This window comes from Schistocerca americana, chromosome 8 (genome assembly GCF_021461395.2).
Source record: "Schistocerca americana isolate TAMUIC-IGC-003095 chromosome 8, iqSchAmer2.1, whole genome shotgun sequence".
NCBI lineage: Eukaryota > Metazoa > Arthropoda > Insecta > Orthoptera > Acrididae > Schistocerca > Schistocerca americana.
Window position 1 is genome coordinate 332,411,221 of NC_060126.1, and position 20,245 is coordinate 332,431,465.

A 20,245-nucleotide genomic window follows, 5' to 3' on the forward strand; every position below is an offset into this window, starting at 1 on the left:
TCTTTATATCTTCTCCATGGATTTTAATACCTACTCCGAATTTTTCTTTTGTTTCCTTTACTGCTTGCTCAATATACAGATTGAATAACATCGGAGAGACTACAACCCTGTCTCAGTCCCTTCCCAACCACTGCTTCCCTTTCATGTCCGTCGACTCTTATAACTGCCATCTGCTTTCTGTACAAATTGTGAATAGCCTTTCTCTCCCTGTATTTTACCCCTGCTACCTTCAGAATTTGAAAGAGAGTATTCCAGTCAACATTGTCAAAAGCTTTCTGTAAGTCTATAAATGCTATAAACATATGTTTGCCTTTCCTTAATCTTTCTTCTAAGATAAGTCGTAGGGGCCTTGCACTATCATCTGTAATTTAGGTCCGATAAATCTGTTGGTCAAGGAGAACAGTTCAGGTAAGCAGTATTGGGTTCACCTTAGCCTAGTTAAGTTCAGGTGGCTCAGGGCTTAAATCAACCCGTCCTTAAGTTTGAGGGGAGAGGGGGAGAATGGACCATCGCTGGCTCATGCTATGCGTTGGATTAAATCTTGATTGCTATTCTATTTAGTCTCCCGCAGTTATGGCAATTATGTTGTTATGCCCTCTTTCTGCGGGTGACAGCAGCGGTGTGTATCATTATCCTCACCTTGGACTATCTTTGGCCTGGCGCTTATAGTTTCTGCCTGGGGTGTGTGCGGGCTGTTGGTCGGTTGGCATGGAATAGCAAGGAAATCTCCGTGGCACGTGATTTGGCTGGGCCCGCTGGCGGCCTGTATGCAGTGTTGGAGTGTGTGGTGCTGTTCCCATTGCTACGAGGTTCGTGGCTCACCGATCCTGGATATGAAAGTTGAGTTTTGACTTAATCTACCAGCAAGTCACGACTGTTCACATTGTGTCATTTGGAGTTCGTTGTCGGATGTTGGGATATTCCCGCCTGCAACAAGATTTGTTTTCATGTTGGCAAATTTTAGCCACCCTCCAGTGTAGTTTAAATGTACTTGGTTATTTGAATTGAAGTCCATCAGCGGAGTCTGCCTTGTGGCCCTTAACGTTCAGGTTACCTGTCCTGGCCGTAAATTCAGGCAGTGTATTTTCCTCATGATGTTGTCGCAGTCCAGCATTGTGTGTAGTTTGACAGCTCAATGTATAATTGGTTGTGGGTGCCAGTACCTTCTACGTTATTCCATTGAACTCCCTGTTGTGTGCAGGTAGGGTGAAGCGGAGTTTAGCTTGTCGGTGGGTCCGTTGACTGTCTGTCGGTTTGTTTGTCGTCGGATCGATAATGGTTGGGGCGTCTGCCTGTCTCACCTAAGCGACTGTTAGTGTTTGAATTCCAGGCCGACCCTCAGAACTTCTGAGTGCCCTTGGGTGTACTGCCATTTCTTGTTTGTTCTTGTTGTTGTACTTGTATGGCTTCTATCCGATTTTTAGACTAAGGTTGTTTTGCCCTTAAGGCGTCAGATGGTTTGGGCCAGCAGCCTAATTTAAGAACAGTTTTACGTAAAGCCTTTGGAACTTTTAAAATTAATGTTATTGAGTCGTAAGTGCTGGGCTTTCAGCCGATTTTGAATTTGAGGTTTTTTGCTCTTGAAGTGTCAGATTCTTTTGGCCTTCAGGCTCATTAAGGAGCTGTTTTAAGATAAGGCTTTGCCTTTTAAATTTCTGATTTTTGTTGAGCTTTGTCATTGGCTTCCAGCCGTTTTTAAATTAAAGTGGTCTTGCCCTTAAGGCATGAGATTGTACGGCGCATTCAGCCATTAATTAAGTTCCAAAACTAAAGCTGTGCTGTTTTTTTTTTTTTTTTTTTTTTTTTTTAATCTTGGGTCATGTAATGTTTGATCAAATAAAAAGTTGTATGTTCGAGTGTAACTGACAGCCGCTTATTTTGGCCCCTTTCCACAGCTTAAACTACCTGTCCTGTCCTGCGGGCTTAGCAGGGCGTCTCAGCATCCATCCCAGTACGGATCATTTAAGAGCAATATCAGAGCTACCGGCACCTAAGACAGTTAAGGAATTGCAATCCGTCCTTGGAAAGTTCAATTATTATCACACGTTTTTCCTCACGCACCATCTCTTGCAGCACCGTTACATCGACTATGTCCAAAGAACGGTCCATTCATTTGGTCGCCTGAATGTGAACGTGCTTGGTCATCTAGTACATGTCTTACGCCCTTCGATCCTACAAAACCTCTTGTCCTTATGGTTGACGCTTCCGATTTCGGGATCGGAGCTGTTCTTGCTCACAGAACTGGTTTGCGCGATTCGCATCGAAGCTACTCTCCTCTGCGCAGCGTACCTACTCGCAGATCGATAAGGAAGTTTATGGAGTTACCAAATTCCACAAATTCGTATATGGTTGCAAGTTTACAGTTCTCACCAGATATAAGCCTTTGATGTCTTTGTTTCACCTGTCAAAGCCCGTGCCTCCGCGTACGGCTCAAAAATTTTTTCGTTGCTCACTATTTTTGTCGCACTACCGTTACGACACCTTCTATCGTCCTACTGCCCAGCACGGTAAAGCCGACGCTTTATCCCGATTGCCAATAGCTGAAGACCCGCTGTTCGACTCTTCCGAACAGGCTTGTATGTTCATTGATGTGCAAAATGATGATGTTGTAGAAAGTTTTCCTGTTGAGTTTCGTCGTATAGCCACAGCAACAGCTAAAGACCCAGTATTGAGTGTTGTTTGCGTTATGTCACTACGCAATGGCCTTTGTCTAAAAGTCGGATTGAAGATCCCTTGGTTCGTCGTTTTCTTGTGCACAGACAACGACTTTTTTTGTCCACCATGGTGTCATCTTACTCCGCATATGTGGGCCGGGACAACTGAAGATCGTATTTTGGGACCAGTCTTCCTTCCACGTCGCCTAACAGGCCGGAACTATTGACGTCTTTTGCGGGTGACTTTGGGTCCTTGCTGGAATGAGTGCCATTGATGATCCGAAGGGTCAGGTGTCTGCTACATGGTAGTGCTCCTGCCCACTTCAGTCCCGGTACATCTCAGTCATGTCTCACCTGATCGATGGATCGGACGATGGGGTCCAGTTGCATGACCTGTTCGTTCACCGGATCTCATCCTGTGCGATTTCTAATTGTGGGGCCATCTCAAAAGTATCGCGTATGCAGGGCCCATTCCAGATGTGGAATGCTGACTTTCACACTGTTCGAACGCAGGCTGACCGACGTGAACGTCTGAAACAGAACATTTTACCGCGCATACACGCATGCGTTTGAACACATCGAAACAATTTTAAACTCATACTGTCACTGCATGGTACAGAGCGTATTAGTCCAGAGTATCTGTAACGATGTATGATTGAATGAATGGTCTCTTGCATAGAAACCATGCATATCCAGACATACGTTCGTTAGACCCCCATTGTTCCGTATTCTCTTATAGATCAATTCCTAGAATTTGTACACGGTGGAAAAATCACCTTGATACTCCGCCAGGCCTGGTAACAACACTAAACACTAATGCACTCTGGTGGCCGTTCTATCAGTCACAGAGAATTGCAACTCTGATCATTTATATACTCGGCTTTCGCGCGCACTTGTAGTAAGCTATATTGACATTGGATCACGTCTTTAGGGTGTTTCACATTCTTGGTCAAGCTATGCGTAAGACAAAAAAATTCTCTAGTGTAAAATGGGCTCCGATTATTCGGTGAGTCACTATTCCAATTCGAAAACTGTGTACTAAGTTCTGTGGATATGTGGAGGACATTGCAGAAATATAATGGTTAGATTATTATTACTTACACCGGCATAATGTACCATGTGAACATCTACAAACAGATTGAAAAAATGTTTAACCCGAATAGCAAGCAAAGGGTCCATAGAGACTGAAATCTGCAACCGACAGAAGGATCACTATCGGTACTGTCACATTCCCACAGGACATGAGACACAAGAGATGTTTCAGCTTGTTTGAGTCCTTCAACTTGCTTTACTGTCTCTTATCACTTCATAGTCGACAACGTAAAACACTGAAAAAAGTCAACATCAAGCTATATAAAATGTAAAATCTTCTAACAAAATTATCTACGTACCAGTAGATTAAATTCTCTCCTCGCCACTCCACCATACACTTAAGCCCTCAGCAAACAGCATGAATTTCAAAATAGTGCGCTCTGAGATAGATTACTATTATCAACACAATCAGAATGTCATGAAATAGTCTCAGTAACTGTTAAATACAAATAAGGATTACGATATGCGAGGAAATGTCTGATACTATTCTGATTGAAAGACAGTTTTTTGAGTTGTTTAGCCATTCACTGAAAGTTTAATTTTATATGATCCCCCGACTGACATACACATTTTGCACATTATGTACAATGGCTTGCACAGGGCCTCAGGCTGTTGTAGCACTCTTACCAGTTTCATTATATTAGAAAAATAGTTATAAACTATAGAGAAATATCATAGAAGTAATGACGAAATTAAGGTTGGTTGGTTGATTTAGGGTAAGGACCAAACAGCAAGGTCATCGGTACCATCGAATTACGGAAGGATTGGGAAGTCGGCTATGCCAAGGCACCATGTACGGAAGTGAATCACGAACTGAGGGAAAACCGGAAAAGAAGAGAATTCAAGTGTCTGACGTGTGGTGTTTGAGGAGGGCGTTGAAAACTAATTGTACTGATAATGTAAGAATGAAGGAGACTGTCTGCAGAACAGGTAAGGCAGGAAATGTATGGAGAGGAGTGATTATAATAAGGTATACAATAATTTTCTTTTAGTCATCAGTCTTATGACTGGTTTGACGCAGCACGCCACGAATTCCTGTCCTGCGCCCATTTCTTCATCTCAGAATAGGACTTGCAACTTACGTCCTCAATTATTTCCTGCATCTATTGCAGTCTCTGTCTTCCTCTACAGCTTTTGCCCTCTACACCTCCCTCTAGTACCACGGAAGTCATTCCCTGATGTCTTGAAAGACGTCCTGTCATCCTGTCCCTTTTCCTTGTCAGTGTTTTCCAGATTTTCCTTTCTTCTCCGATACCGCAGAGAACCTACTCATTCCTTACCTTATCATTTCACCTAATATTCAAAATTCGTCCGTAGCACCACTTCTCAAATACTGTCTCTTCTGTTCCGGTTCCCACACTCAATGTTTCACTACCATACAATGCTGGCTCCAAATGTACTTCCTCAGAAATGTCTTCCTCAAATTAAGGCATATGTTTCACAACAGTAGACTTCTCTTGGCCAGGAATGACCTTTTTTTTCATTGCTATTCTGCTTTTGATGTCTTCCTTGCTCCATCCGTCATTGGTTATTTTGCTACCTAGGTAGTAGAATTCCTTAACTTCATCTATGTCGTGACTATCAATCCTAATAGTCTCTCGCTGTTCTCATTTATGATACTTCTCATTACTTTCGTCTTTCTTCGATTTACTCTCAATCCACATTCTGCACTCATTAGACTGTTCATTCCATTCAGCAGATCTTGCAATTCTTCTTCACTTTCACTGAGGATAGCAATGCCATCAGTGAATTGTATCATTGACATCCTTTCACCCTGAATTTTAATTCCAATCTCTTTTATTTCCATCATTGCTTTTTCAATGTTCAGATTGAACAGCAGGGGCTAAAGACTACATCCTTGTCTTACACCCTTTTTAATCCAAACACTTCATTCTTGGTCGTCCACTCTTACTGTTCCCTCTTGGCTGTTGTACGTATTGTATATTACCCGTTTCTCGCTATAGCTTACCCCTATTTTTATCAGTATCTTGCATCATTTTACATTGCCGATCGCTTTTTCCTGGTCAACAAATCCTATGGACGTGTCTTGATTTTTCTTTAGTCTTGCTTCGTTGTAAACGGCAACCTCAGAATTGCCTCTCTGGTGCCTTTACATTTCCTACAGCCAGTCTAATCGTCATCTAATCCTCAATTTTCATTTCCAATGGGCTTACATGCATTAAAATATCAGGGAACAGTACCGTAGCGCTAAAGACAGCCGAGAAGGGAAGAAACAGTAGGAGAAAACTGATGTGGTGACATGCTGAAAAAATGAATGGTGGACATGAAAAACGCTCTAAATACCATTATTTCAAAAACGTGTTTTCACTGCTGTTGTGTTCTCGGTACTCTGTTACATGTTCCTATGTGTAATCCACGTGCCAAACTATGGAGAAAATCTTTCGGTCATGCGTTAGTGTATGGAGAAATGTCTTTGTGCTAAGCTGAGCTTCTCTCCGGAGTTCCAAAATTCAAAAACGTACATGAAAAGTAGCTTGTGTTGACTACATCGCTACTAGAGAAAACTGATATGCTGTTTTTCTCTTTAATGTCCCATGGGGCAAAAACTTTCTTCCCGCTATTTCACCGATAACTGATATTTTTGAGACCGTGGCTGTGTACAAAATAGAAGCCGAATACTGAAAAGAAGGAAAGAGCAGCCAGCCACTGTTATAATGCTACTTGTTTATACAAATAGCGCCGTTACCGCTTTCGAACGGAACGGTTTGTGTTCAGATGTTGTTCAAGTTAATATTACATCTGTTGTTGTTTGCATTAGTATTTTAAAAAAAGAAAAAAACGGCCCGCAGTTCAAGTTGGTATTTCATTTGTTGTTGTTTACTCACCTGCAGGACAGTGCCGAGTTTCTCGACAACGAAAACGAGCACAGTGCAGATGACACCGAAAACGACTACAGTGCTCTTCAGAAGTATGTTTGTTTGGCGTTGGGTGAGACAGTCTGGGCCGAAGAACGTCTTCACGAAGTCCTCCAGCACCACCGCGGCGATCGAGTTCAGCGCTGTCGACATCGAGCTGCAAAGATCGATAAACAAGTTTGGTGAGAAAAGTGACCATGACATGAGCTGTGAGGTCTGCGATATCGGTAATAAGACTGCGTCTTCCGGCCCGCACTTCCTTTGCATCATCGATCTAGTCAGAGACAGCAGAAAGTACGTTATATCTCGTGTTTAAATTGTTTCATTTTATGAACTGAGCAGACTAGATCGTACTTTTATTTAATTACTGGCTTCAGTCAAGATTGTAACGTCCCCTTAGAAAAAATTAGAAATGAGAGTGCTGGAAAAGTTTTTACGTTATTTGATACTCAAACAGCTGAGCAAAACTGAACTTACTCAGACATTTCTCTCTTTACGTATTCTGATCATCACTAAACTGACTCACAATACTTTTAGCGCAACGTAATCTGACTTTCAATAATCCCTACAAAAGAATGACTCTGACTAACAATAACCTAAACCTTTCATGAATCACTTGCCTCACAAAAGTCTTCGTTACTCGAAGTACTGCAGTATGCGAGCGCCAATACTGCCACCTAAATAGAAGATTCCAACTACTGAAGGCACTAACTACTGATTGGCATGGTTAACAAATGAAATATTTTGATTGAGAACAAACAATGTAGTTACCTTAATAATGTTCAAAAGTCATCATATTCACGACCTCCATCTTTACAAATTTCCTCTTTCTGGCGGACACACGTCCAGATCGTCCAGTTAAAGTAACCTCTCAAGAGGTTGCTTGCAAGTAGGCTGTTTAGGTTTTTATGTTGGTAACGCCACGTAGCGCTCTGTATGAAAATCACTGACTGTGCTGTGTGCAGTCAGTGGCTGGTTGGACTCACAGTTGGAATATTCGCTTGTGTAGTGTTGGGCAGTAGTATGTGAACAGCACGTAGCGTTGGGCAGTTGGATGTGAGCAGTGTGTGGCGTTGGGACGTTGGAGGTGAGCCGCCAGCAGTGGTGGATGTGAAGAGAGAGATGCCAGAGTTTTGAGAGGTCACTATGAGCGGACGATCTGGACATGTGTCCGCCAGACAAAGGAAATTTGTAAAGATGTAGGTAATGAATTCATGAATTGAACTTTTGAACATTATTAAGGTAAATACATTGTTTATTCTCTATCAAAATATTTCATTTGCTAACCATGCCAATAGGTAGTTAGTGCCTTCAGTAGTTGGAATCTTCTATTTAGCTGGCACTATTGGCGCTCGCATACTGCAGTACTTCGAGTAACGAAGATTTTTGTGAGGTAAGTGATTCATGAAAGGTATAGGTTATTGTTAGTCAGAGCCATTCTTTTGTAGGGATTATTGACAGTCAGACTGCGTTGTGCTTAAAATATTGTGTGTCAATTGATCAGAGTAAGTAAACAGAGAAATGTCTGAGTACGTTCAGTTTTGCTCAGCTGCTCGTAAATCAAATAACGTAAGAGGTTTTCCAGCACCGTTATATTGAATTTCTTCTAAGGGGACGTTACATGTATATTCAGGTTTAAAACAAGAATAAAATGAAACAAAATCCATTAATCATCCGTGCCACTTGTAAATGTATCAGATTACCTAAAATGCAAGAGGACTGTTGCTAGCATTGAGGCCATCTGGTGTCTATCGTTACAAATAAGAGGACGCTAAGATATCTGCGCGATCCTACGGTGATGGAAAAAAGAGGCGCAGCACCACGATGGTGTCGTGACATAAACGAAAGTTGGTGGGCATGTTTCTACACGTGAAAGATGGTTTCTTAAAATTCCACCGAGCGAGGTGGCGCAGTGGTTAGACACTGGACTCGCATTCGGGAGGACGACGGTTCAATACAGCGTCCGGCCATCCTGATTTAGGTTTTCCGTGATTTCCCTAAATCGCTCCAGGCAAATGCCGGGATGGTTCCTCTCAAAGGGCACGGCCGACATCCTTCCCTGTCCTTCCCTAATCCGTTGAGACCGATGACCTCACTGTCTGGTCTCCTTCCCCAAAACAACCCAACCCAACCCCCCTCTTAAAATTCTGCGCCAGTCGCGTATAGCGCTAGTAGCACCGCTGAGTATGCAGATCAGGTTTGCTTTAAGTACACGCTGTAATGGTCGCGAGCGTTAGTCACCTTTGAGATTAGACGTGGTGGGTTGGTGTTGGTCAAGAATGTCTTTAAGGTGACAAAGACGTCATTATCAACATCTCATCAATGAACTGTTACAAATCGGTTACTTCAAAGACAGCTCCGAGCTAGACGTCCTGTAACGTGGATTCCACCGACCACAAACCACAGTCGTTTGCGACTTCAGTGGTGTCAAGCGAGGACCCATTGAAGGGTAGGGGGAGGGAGTTGTTTTTTCTGATGAAAGGTGGTTCTACCTCGGTGCCAGTGATGGTAGTGTCTTGTTTATGAGGGGGCCATTCGAGGTCCTACAACTAACCTGTCTACGTACTAGCCACGCTGGACCTACAACTGGAGTTATGGTCTGGAGAGTGATTTCCTGTATCATCAGAAGTACTCTCGTGGTTATCCCATGCAACCTGACTCCAAATTGATACGTGGGTGTCGTGATTAGATCTGTTGTGCTGCCATTCTAGAACAGCATTCCATGGGGTGTTTTTCAACAGGATAACCCTCGCTCACATACTGCTGTTGCAGCCCAATGTGGTGAACAGAGTATCGTGCAATAGACCTGTCTCTAATAGAGCACATATGGGCATCAGCGGACACCTACTCTAGCGTCATCCACAATTAGCACTAACCGTCCTCGTATTGACCGACTCAAACAACAGGCATAGGTCCCTGTCCCACAAACTGACACCCGACACCTGTAAAACGCAATGTGTTCACGTTTTCACGCTCTTCTTGAACTGTCTGGCGGTTACACCGGTTATTAATGTACCAGTATTTGATATTTACGATGGCTAATCTCACGCTTACATTGACCTGTAATCTTGCAATGTTAATGACATGAATATGTTACCTAGGCAAATGTATTTGAAAAAGTTCTTTACCCTACATTAACTATACTTTGATTCTGAGATGATTTCCTTCAGTGTGTAGCACAATGTGTTGGTACTGGCATTACTTTTAAGGTTGAATGGTAGCACCATAACATGTACGGTTACATGTTGTTGTAATGATACATTTGTTAGAAAAGTTAAAATATAAAGTAATGAAACAGGTGAGAAAATGTTATTGCGTGATACTCCTAAGTTAGTGAAATTTTTAATTTTGCCTCTCGTTAACTTAGGAGTGATTCAACTAGTTCGAATTACCGATTAAAAATGGCGCAGAACTTTTGTTTGTGGTGTTCAGGCAGAACCATGGTTTTAGCATTGTTAGTGTATTGTAGCAACTGTGAAAGGACAGCGCGTGGTATGAAACCAATAATTTTGCTTTCTGTTGGTAAATTTATACTACATTTTATTTCTTAAATAGATGCTGATGTAAACGAAATCGGTCAAGTTATTCTGCTCTCAAAACCTTTCAGAAACTTAAGTGAACTACAGTTTTTTTGCTTACTTTATAGTTACTCTTTCCACCGGTTTATCACTTAAGTGAGAAAAGCCAAGTTTGTCAGGCATGTTCATGAACTGATCGTAAAGGCGTAAATTCAAAAGAGTCATAATTCATGTTTAATTTGTTACCTAGAGTTTTCCATTCTTCTATGTTGGGGCGTGCATATAACTAAGCTTTTGTAATAAAAATATTTTTTTACTATCACTAATGTAAGTGATATCACCATCGTAAGCAAGACTTATTCATTTTATCTTTTAATTTAAGATGGAAACAGTGGACAGTAAAATTAAAATGCGGGGCTATCGGAAGAAAATAGAATCTATCGTTACTTACAGCTCTAGTGCGATGCTAGAGGCGGCAACAATGGTTCATCAAAATCGTATTAGCGTTTTTGAGGATGCAAAAGAAAATGTTATGCCTTGGAGCTCCTTAAAAAGGTTTCTGGTGGAAAATCAAGTTCCTCGTGAGGCTGTGGTTTGAAGAAATTAGGTCGGCCATTCGTCTTAGCGTCAGAATTAGAACAGAAATTATTAAAGCACATCATTACAATACAAAAGATGGTATTCGGGCCTACAGCGAAACAGGTGAGGATGGTTGCACGTACAACTCCTCATGAGAATCTTTATAGTAGTAAAACGAAAACGGCAAGCCAGAAATGATGTTTCAATTTTAAACCCCGAAAGGGGCTGACTTTCTGAGTGCCATGAAATTTACTTGAATACTAGATTTCCATGGCTAATAATTTTATGATCTACGATTGTTTTGACAAACGTGCCTCTAGGCAAGTTGGAAGATCATTTGTGGGATGTCGACGACTCCGGCTTGATGTTCGTGTTTGTGCTAATGTCCGTTGTGTACCACAATTTATAATTTACAAAGGTGGTCGGTGAATGAAGATTACAAGAGGGAGTGTCTTCCGTATACCCAGGATTTTCCGACTACAAAGTCGCGGATTATCTCTAAAGAAATATTTTTAGAATGGTTTCAATTTTTACTTCAGTCTAACAGAACAAGACCTGTGCTGTTGCTAATAGATTCGCATGGAGTACATATTTCTCCGCATGTGCTTCAGCTTGCTGGTCAAAAATTATATCTACACTCCTGGAAATGGAAAAAAGAACACATTGACACCGGTGTGTCAGACCCACCATACTTGCTCCGGACACTGCGAGAGGGCTGTACAAGCAATGATCACACGCACGGCACAGCGGACACACCAGGAACCGCGGTGTTGGCCGTCGAATGGCGCTAGCTGCGCAGCATTTGTGCACCGCCGCCGTCAGTGTCAGCCAGTTTGCCGTGGCATACGGAGCTCCATCGCAGTCTTTAACACTGGTAGCATGCCGCGACAGCGTGGACGTGAACCGTATGTGCAGTTGACGGACTTTGAGCGAGGGCGTATAGTGGGCATGCGGGAGGCCGGGTGGACGTACCGCCGAATTTCTCAACACGTGGGGCGTGAGGTCTCCACAGTATATCGATGTTGTCGCCAGTGGTCGGCGGAAGGTGCACGTGCCCGTCGACCTGGGACCGGACCGCAGCGACGCACGGATGCACGCCAAGACCGTAGGATCCTACGCAGTGCCGTAGGGGACCGCACCGCCACTTCCCAGCAAATTAGGGACACTGTTGCTCCTGGAGTATCGGCGAGGACCATTCGCAACCGTCTCCATGAAGCTGGGCTACGGTCCCGCACACCGTTAGGCCGTCTTCCGCTCACGCCCCAACATCGTGCAGCCCGCCTCCAGTGGTGTCGCGACAGGCGTGAATGGAGGGACGAATGGAGACGTGTCGTCTTCAGCGATGAGAGTCGCTTCTGCCTTGGTGCCAATGATGGTCGTATGCGTGTTTGGCGCCGTGCAGGTGAGCGCCACAATCAGGACCGCATACGACCGAGGCACACAGGGCCAACACCCGGCATCATGGTGTGGGGAGCAATCTCCTACACTCGCCGTACACCACTGGTGATCGTCGAGGTGACACTGAATAGTGCACGGTACATCCAAACCGTCATCGAACCCATCGTTCTACCATTCCTAGACCGGCAAGGGAACTTGTTGTTCCAACAGGACAATGCACGTCCGCATGTATCCCGTGCCACCCAACGTGCTCTAGAAGGTGTAAGTCAACTACCCTGGCCAGCAAGATCTCCGGATCTGTCCCCCATTGAGCATGTTTGGGACTGGATGAAGCGTCGTCTCACGCGGTCTGCACGTCCAGCACGAACGCTGGTCTAACTGAGGCGCCAGGTGGAAATGGCATGGCAAGCCGTTCCACAGGACTACATCCAGCATCTCTACGATCGTCTCCATGGGAGAATAGCAGCCTGCATTGCTGCGAAAGGTGGATATACACTGTACTAGTGCCGACATTGTGCATGCTCTGTTGCCTGTGTCTATGTGCCTGTGGTTCTGTCAGTGTGATCATGTGATGTATCTGACCCCAGGAATGTGTCAATAAAGTTTCCCTTTCCTGGGACAATGAATTCACGGTGTTCTTATTTCAATTTCCAGGAGTGTATTTACTTAAACTCCATTCTCTCAGTATACATGTCCTCTGTACGCCGGCGTTTACAAGGAATTTAAGTGTGCTTGGAGAAATGAAATAAGTGATCATATGGAAAAAACCCAACAGCGAAACCATAGAAAAGAAATATCCATCTTCAGGATGCCTTTTGTAAGCGATTGGTCTGAGAAAAACATATGAAATATCTTCAAGTCCCATGGAATAATATCCTTGGATCAAAATGTCATTCCCCGAGGAAATCTGGATACATCCGAGCTCACTGAGTGTCCTTATCCGCAGTCTATCAATTCCTGATGCAGGCTGATCATCAAATGGAAGATCGAAGACAGGTCCTACTGAAATGCCACGGACACCGGCAACCAGATTGTCTCCAGTTAATAGTACCCTAAGAACAGCAGTAAGAAATGTACGAAGGTGGATGACAAGAGCAGGAACTGTTGACCCAAAGACTAGGCTCATAAGTACATATGACCCAAGAACTCCGGTACTCAGTAGCCCACGAACTGGCAGAGGGAAAGGAAGTACGCTTTCGCATTCAACAGCAGCTTCTGGAACGAGGAAACCGAAAGTTAGACAGTAGTATTTCCAACGGTGCCGACTGCACTTGTGGCATATGTGGATGTCAACATTCAACGAATGAAAGAGAAAAAAATGAAATAAAATGGGTGCGATGCCCATTCTGATTCAGGAATTCTGCAGAAGCGAATCTGTAGTGGGACATACGAGTGTGACCTCTGCAGTTTCACTAACGAGTGAATGATATTTGTTTGGACAGGAAAAGGTCGTAATTTAAAATCTGCTGTTAAATTAATGTTATTCATTTGTTTTTCTAAAATTAATATTAATATTGAACCTGAAAAATTCACTTTGTATCTGAACTGAAGTTATTTTTATAAAGCTTTGTTTTTATTATAAGTACGCAATTTTAGCCAATCTTCTTCGTTCAATACGTTCCTTCTGATTGTGTACGCTGAAGTTGAAAGCTATATAAATAATTTCATCCTAGTTAAAACTACGTTGCCGTTACTCCAAATTAAGGCTCCAAATCGTCAAATTATCGATCCTTATCACCAAGTCAGGTTTCACTGTGGTATTTTACTTTATACATCCTTACCTCCATCGTAACGAATCCTATGAAAATACTGTTACTACAACGTAGACATATAAACCTAAATCGCATGAGTATTTTCCACAGGAATGTATGTCTAATCTGCAAATTACTTAGAGAATTACTGGCAGTATCACCAAATTAGGTACCTTTACCTTACAAAGAGTTTTAAAAGTGAAGCTACCACTTTACAGTATGTCAGTTTGGTTACCGAGACATTCCGAAATATTAACCAGATTGTTTGATTGGGTTATAATAAAAGAATTCTAACGCCATAAACTAAAATAAAACATACAGTTATATAACCTGTAACTTCTTGCAACACAGTTGTAATGTGCAACACACTTGAAGTGTACCGGTTGATTACATTCTCCCTCACTGCTGCATCATACAATTACGCGTGCAGGAAATACCACAAATTCTAAGGTAAATATTGCCGTTATCAGTATGTACCTCCATCAATCTGAATGTCATACAACAGTGCCTCTGTAACTGTTAAAATATGTGCTATAACTAAAATGACTATATTAAACGAGAGAAAGTGTAATGTTATACTAAATTAACGACAACCAGTTATGTAATTTCGGCATTTCCTGAAAGTTTAATGTTGTGTGACTCCTCTGAGGCGCATACACATTCTGTATGTTATGTGCAGTGGCACACACGTGGCATTGATATGTAGAACTGATATCAATTTCATTTTTGGTACTATATTGTCTTCCCTTCCGTTAGTCTGTCAAAGTTATCTCGTAATGTTATTCTACCCGCTCTCCTTTGGTTAGTATTTATGAGTATTCCTGAAGTTAACATAACCATGCAATAGTACCTGACTGTCACCTTTGATATCGCATCTATTACTCTTCTTGTAATGTGAAATTGTCAGGAGCCAGTGTAGACATTATTCCTAATTCTGATTACTGCGCATCTTGGAAACCATCAAGTTTTCAAACGAGACACACTAAGAAGAACCTTGTCACTGCCTTGTACCCTAATTTTTCCATCATTATACTGTGAACATCAATGACTTGGCTAACGATTATCTAATGATTCAATATTATATTTTATGTTCATTATTTAATATCTTGATACGTGATGTTATATTATTGCTATTTCGGTATGAACATCAGGTACTACAGCTTTTCTCATGCAATATGTTGAAAAAATGTGGATTATGGTAATGGTTTGGTTAAGACGTTTGCTCCACTAAGATTGGAAAATGATTTATTTGACTCTGAAGTTTAAGGATTATATTAATGTTTAATTAACAATTTTCTTGACACCTGCTACAAAACCATGACAGAGTTTACCTAAAGTAACCTACTAAAAAGACTTAACCACGGGAGAGTTTACTTCAGATTGGCATTGCAGATACCTGCTACAAAGACATAACTGCGAGTGAGTTTACCTCAGATTGGCAATGAAGATAACTGTTACAAAATCTTAACCACGGGAGAGTTTACCTGAGCGGGACTCTGAAGGAAACTACTGCAAAAACTTAACCGCGAGACACTTTACCTGAGAGCGGCACTGAAGATACCTGCTACGAAGACTCCTGGGAGGCCGGGCCACCCCTGCAGGGTGTGCATCACCAGTAGGGGAACTATCTGATCCTTGGCAGTCGCTTGCTGTAAGAGAAACAGATTCCTTGTCAGTCTTAGAATGCAATTAAAATTAAAATTTCCATATTATTTCTAAGCAAAAGCAAAACATTTTCAAAACATTGCACAAAAATTCAGGACAAGAGATTAAAAATCGAGATGGAACTGAATTCTCAGGCATCTGGACGTACTACTAATTCCTTAGTACAAAATAAATGATTGAAAACCTTATAAACATTACGAAGTAGTTACCGACACCAAAGTACTGATGAGCATCAAATGCATTACACCAAGACGTACCTGTCTGAAATGTATTCAGTTTTAATGGAGACGTTAATCACGTAACGGATATTAAGTGATTAAATCGTTATTCTAATGGGAACTGTTGTCAGTCGTCGACGTCAGTATGAGATGTGACTGACCCCCCGTGAGCACAAACAGACTCTTGTATCCCTTGTAATATGGAAGCAAGAAGCCTCTGAACGCCTCTTGAGAAATTTGTTACCATGCCTAAAACACGTTTTGTGTCTGTAGACGAAGATTGCTGGCTGGCGGTTGTTGTGAAAGTATATGCCTTCACGTCCCATTCCAGGCATGTCCTGATGGTGAACAATAATGGGGCCTGGACGTCACAGTCTACGATCTGTAGATTCTTCAAGGTGTCTGTGGTGTGAACTACAGTGTGAGGTCTTGCAGTATCGTGATAGACTGTGTCACTTGGTGCCCCATACTGGCGACCTTTCAGTGTTCTTGTCATACTAAGAGCTTGAAAAAACATGATTCTAGGAGGCGGAAATGTGGTCGTTCTGAGAATCGCCGAGTCCTTTGATCTTTCACCAGGTTGTCTACAGACACGTTGGCGTACATCTGCTGGCCATAGACAGAAGCATACTTATAGACAACACCACTGTATGGTACCGAGAGTCCCAGTAGACTCTGCTCTACACCATGGAAGCCTTTGCCTTTTACCGTGTCGTATCAACGGTAATTACCGCATATCCCCTACATATTTGAACCCAGTTTCCTTTAACCTGTTCCCGACGGCTAGTGATGACAAGCCTATGACCTCTGCATCATTCCCACTCTTGTCATCCGTCTGTTCGTAGGAGGCTGTCAAACAATCTAAGGTCTTCACGTGATTTGGTCTCATTTCCTCTCGACATGCCTCATGTAATATTGACGTGAATGTTCAATTACCGTTGGCACCAAACAGCTATTGCAATACTCAAATCGTTTTTCGTCTGAAGGAATGGCTTTATTCTGTACTGAAAATATCCGTTTGTAAGAATAAAGTTTCCTTCAACATATCCCACAGGCGGTGAAACAGGGAGTGCCAGTCTGGTCATGCTCTGTGAAGGTGTTACTTTCTTCAGGTGTAATAAGCTGTCAGTTCAAATGGACGGAATAGACTAGAGCCAACGTACGTTTATCTACACTGAACAAGACAGCGAAAGTGCGACTTTTTTTCCAAAACTCCATAATTGTCTCCCATTGCGACGCAGAAGCTTGAAATGTTGTTCAATGTTGCCTACAGCGTTCCTCTGTGTCGATGCAAAAGCGTGGTGCCCTGCGACGTCACCCTAGAGCTCGACGACAGTTCACATACGAAAGAAAGGCCAGAGCACAGGAGTTCATGTCATGTATAAGGTGGGTTTAATGGTGTCACATTGACTCCAAATTGCACAACAATTCTGCCCAACGGGACCGTGGGCGTGTCACTGTATGGGGAGTTCGTCATACACCACTTTGCCAACATTTCATTCCTTATTTTGACGCTCCAGCGATTCGGTGATAGAGGTCGGAACCTCGATGCCCAGCGCTGAAATCTCGCGGTTTTCGTATTGGAGGCCGAGGAGATCACTTCAGCCACACCAGCGCTCAATATCGACACAGAAAATTCTCGGGGCCTGCAGTAAAGGACGTCAATGAAAACATCCCTTCTATTGCTACGTTGATTCCAAAACATTTCGCTGACACCTCCTGGACCGAGGCTTAATTTCGGTCGGATTGCGCCGGAACAGATTTCCAGCACCTCCAGTGGTTTTTTTAAGTCCCTGGAGCAAGTCGGCATCAGAGATTTAAAATAGTACGCGTGTACTAAATCGCAACGTAACTATAATTTGCCACTGCACCAGTATCAGTGATCTTGACAATGGGCGACCAACGTGGTGCTATGGGTAGGGGCGACCTTACGGCATCATAGTCACGAAGATTGTCGACTTGTGCCAGTGTTTACTGAGGAAATCTAGGGAGCGAAGTGGCACTGCTACTGGGACAGAAGGTAAAGCCTGTTGTTTATATGAAATCATCTGGTTTTATTGTTTTGACTATAAGAAATTAGCCGGCCGCGGTGGTCTAGCGGTTCTAGGCGCTCAGTCCGGAGCCGCGCGACTGCTACGGTCGCAGGTTCGAATCCTGCCTCGGGCATGGATGTGTGTGATGTCCTTAGGTTAGTTAGGTTTACGTAGTTCTAAGTTCTAGGGGACTGATGACCATAGATGTTAAGTCCCATAGTGCTCAGAGCCATTTTATAAGAAATTATGTTTTAAAAACGTGAATTTCGTAAGACTATTTTATAAAAACTGATCTTTAATTGAAACTTCTATCAAAATTTTTCAAAAATTGGAACTGATTACTTTTATAGCTGAATGGTGTGCGAAATAGGGACTGGAGGAGGGGGTTGTACAGCTCAAAAGGAGCTTCCGGAACTTAAATTTTAGGAATTAAACGCTGCCCCAGAAGATACAACGTTAAAACATCAAATAAGAACTTCAAGGGTATTAGAGGGAACCACAAAGGCCAAAAATTATGCAGGAAGTAGGTGTGGTGTACATAAGGATACAACAAGTAACTGTGGGTGTTGGATGTAAGATGCAGAGATTGGACGTGAAGAGGAAATAGCTGCCAGCAGCGCTCTCTTTGCAACACCACATCGATCGGCACTTGAAATACTCACTGGCTCCCAAGGCAAAATTGTAACGAACTACAGTTTTGTGAATGGCACAGCGTCAGTGACTAAGAACATCACATATCCTAGTGATACAGGTTGTCCTAGGAGGACAGAGATGTGACAGAAACTATCATTTGAGGCAAGATACTTCAAACGAACGTTATGTCCTACTTCGAAAGGTTTCAGAGACCGAACACATTTAATATTTATATTCCCTATTATCCAGTATAATGGCATTGTTTACAATGTAACATAGCAGTGTGAAGGAAGTAGAGTCGAACATTCTGATCTAGAAGACTTGCGCTCCATCAGGTGGGGAAACTACCTAAAATTTTTTTACGAAAACTACCTAAACTACAGTGCATGCGCATCGCGCGAAATTTTCAGTATCCTCTCACTCTCTTCCCAATAACTATTAATACTAGATAAAAAAATATACCCCTGTTTTTGTAGGAAGCTTAGTGTAGTTGAATTTTATACTGCGACACGTTTATCCTAGAGGCCGCGGTTTTCCAGTTAATCAAGAAAAACGTACAAGTGGTCTTAAATGTATTCTATTTCGGGATCCATTCGGAATAAGGAGTGTGTCCATACGAAGATTTTTGCTTCATTTGAGCGTTCTTGACATATCACTGAATATTTACCATTCCACTTGGGACACCCAGTCTAAAGCGCTGTTTATAAAAATCAGTAGAATCTACGTGGAGAAGAGACTAGAGAATCGACAAAAATAAAAATCGGAGAACCGGTAGTGGAAAAAATGCAGTGAGCATTTCGATTGCCAGTCGGTGTGGTGTTGGAAGGAGGGCGCAGCCAGCAACAATTTTCTGCACCTTAAACCCAACACTCACAGTTATTTGTTGTACCCATGTGTTGTAACCACATTGCCTTCCTGATAATTTTTGGTCTATGTGGTTCCCTCTGTATGTGTATGTGTTGCTATCTGTGAAAACACTCACACGAACTTAAAAAAACGCATCAACAACACTTCAAATCCGCGCTCCACATCTAAAACCAACATGCCACGAAACGAATGAACGCTACACAGTCACAACAACACATAATGGCAGCGAAAACTCTGTGCCTGGCAAGAAATCGTATAAACGGAATGTGTAACTACAAAAACGAATGAAATAAGCGTGTTATATGGCCCTCAGCAACATCTTAAGTAATAACTTAATAATTTTCGGTGAATTGTTTTTGTGCAATCTAACAGAATCCATGTGTTCCCACCACACAGTGTTCGTTACCCCTTGTCCTTTTAAGCCATTTGTTTTAACTCCTTGGTGTGGAATAATAGGCCATCACGACTAAATTCGTTAATTTACATCAAATGCTTAACTTCGAGATTTTATTTGTCGAGTCAGTCTATACTTGCTTACTTCGCTAAACGATATCAGATACAGTAGCCATCCTGTCAGTGTATAACATAATTTGTGTATACGTAAACGTGCGGTTCTACAAAGCCCCTCAGAAACCTCTGTTTTGCTTCGCTTTCGACAGTGCAAGCTGGTGCAATTAGTCAGACTACCAACCCCCCCCCCCCTCTCCCGTCCCCTCCACCTCCCGTGTTGCATTACGTGTATATTTGTATATTTGTGAATGTCACGAATGTCGTGTTGCATGCTGTGACGTTGAACTGCACTGAAATTAATTCATGTTCCTACCGTATGTCCCTAGGAGCCCAAATAAGGTAAAGTTCGCAACTGTTGTCTCTAATTGAAAGGTGATTGTCATACCAAAATCAATATTACATGCCGAAGCCAGTATTGTAGAGCAATAAATTTTGATAATTATAAAGAATC

At 42.5% G+C, this 20,245-nt stretch overlaps 1 protein-coding gene across 2 annotated transcripts in view; it reads right to left on the bottom strand.

Annotated features, from left to right (window-relative positions):
* Positions 1-20,245, bottom strand: part of LOC124545186 (sodium-coupled monocarboxylate transporter 1-like) — a 201,826-nt gene that overhangs the window by 72,506 nt on the left and 109,075 nt on the right. For both annotated transcript variants that reach the window (XM_047124046.1, XM_047124047.1), the window contains exons 10-11: positions 15,408-15,517; positions 6,593-6,779 (exon numbers count right to left, since the gene is read on the bottom strand). In XM_047124046.1, the coding sequence (XP_046980002.1) occupies positions 6,593-6,779; positions 15,408-15,517 (297 nt within the window). The remainder of the gene's footprint in view (positions 1-6,592; positions 6,780-15,407; positions 15,518-20,245) is intronic.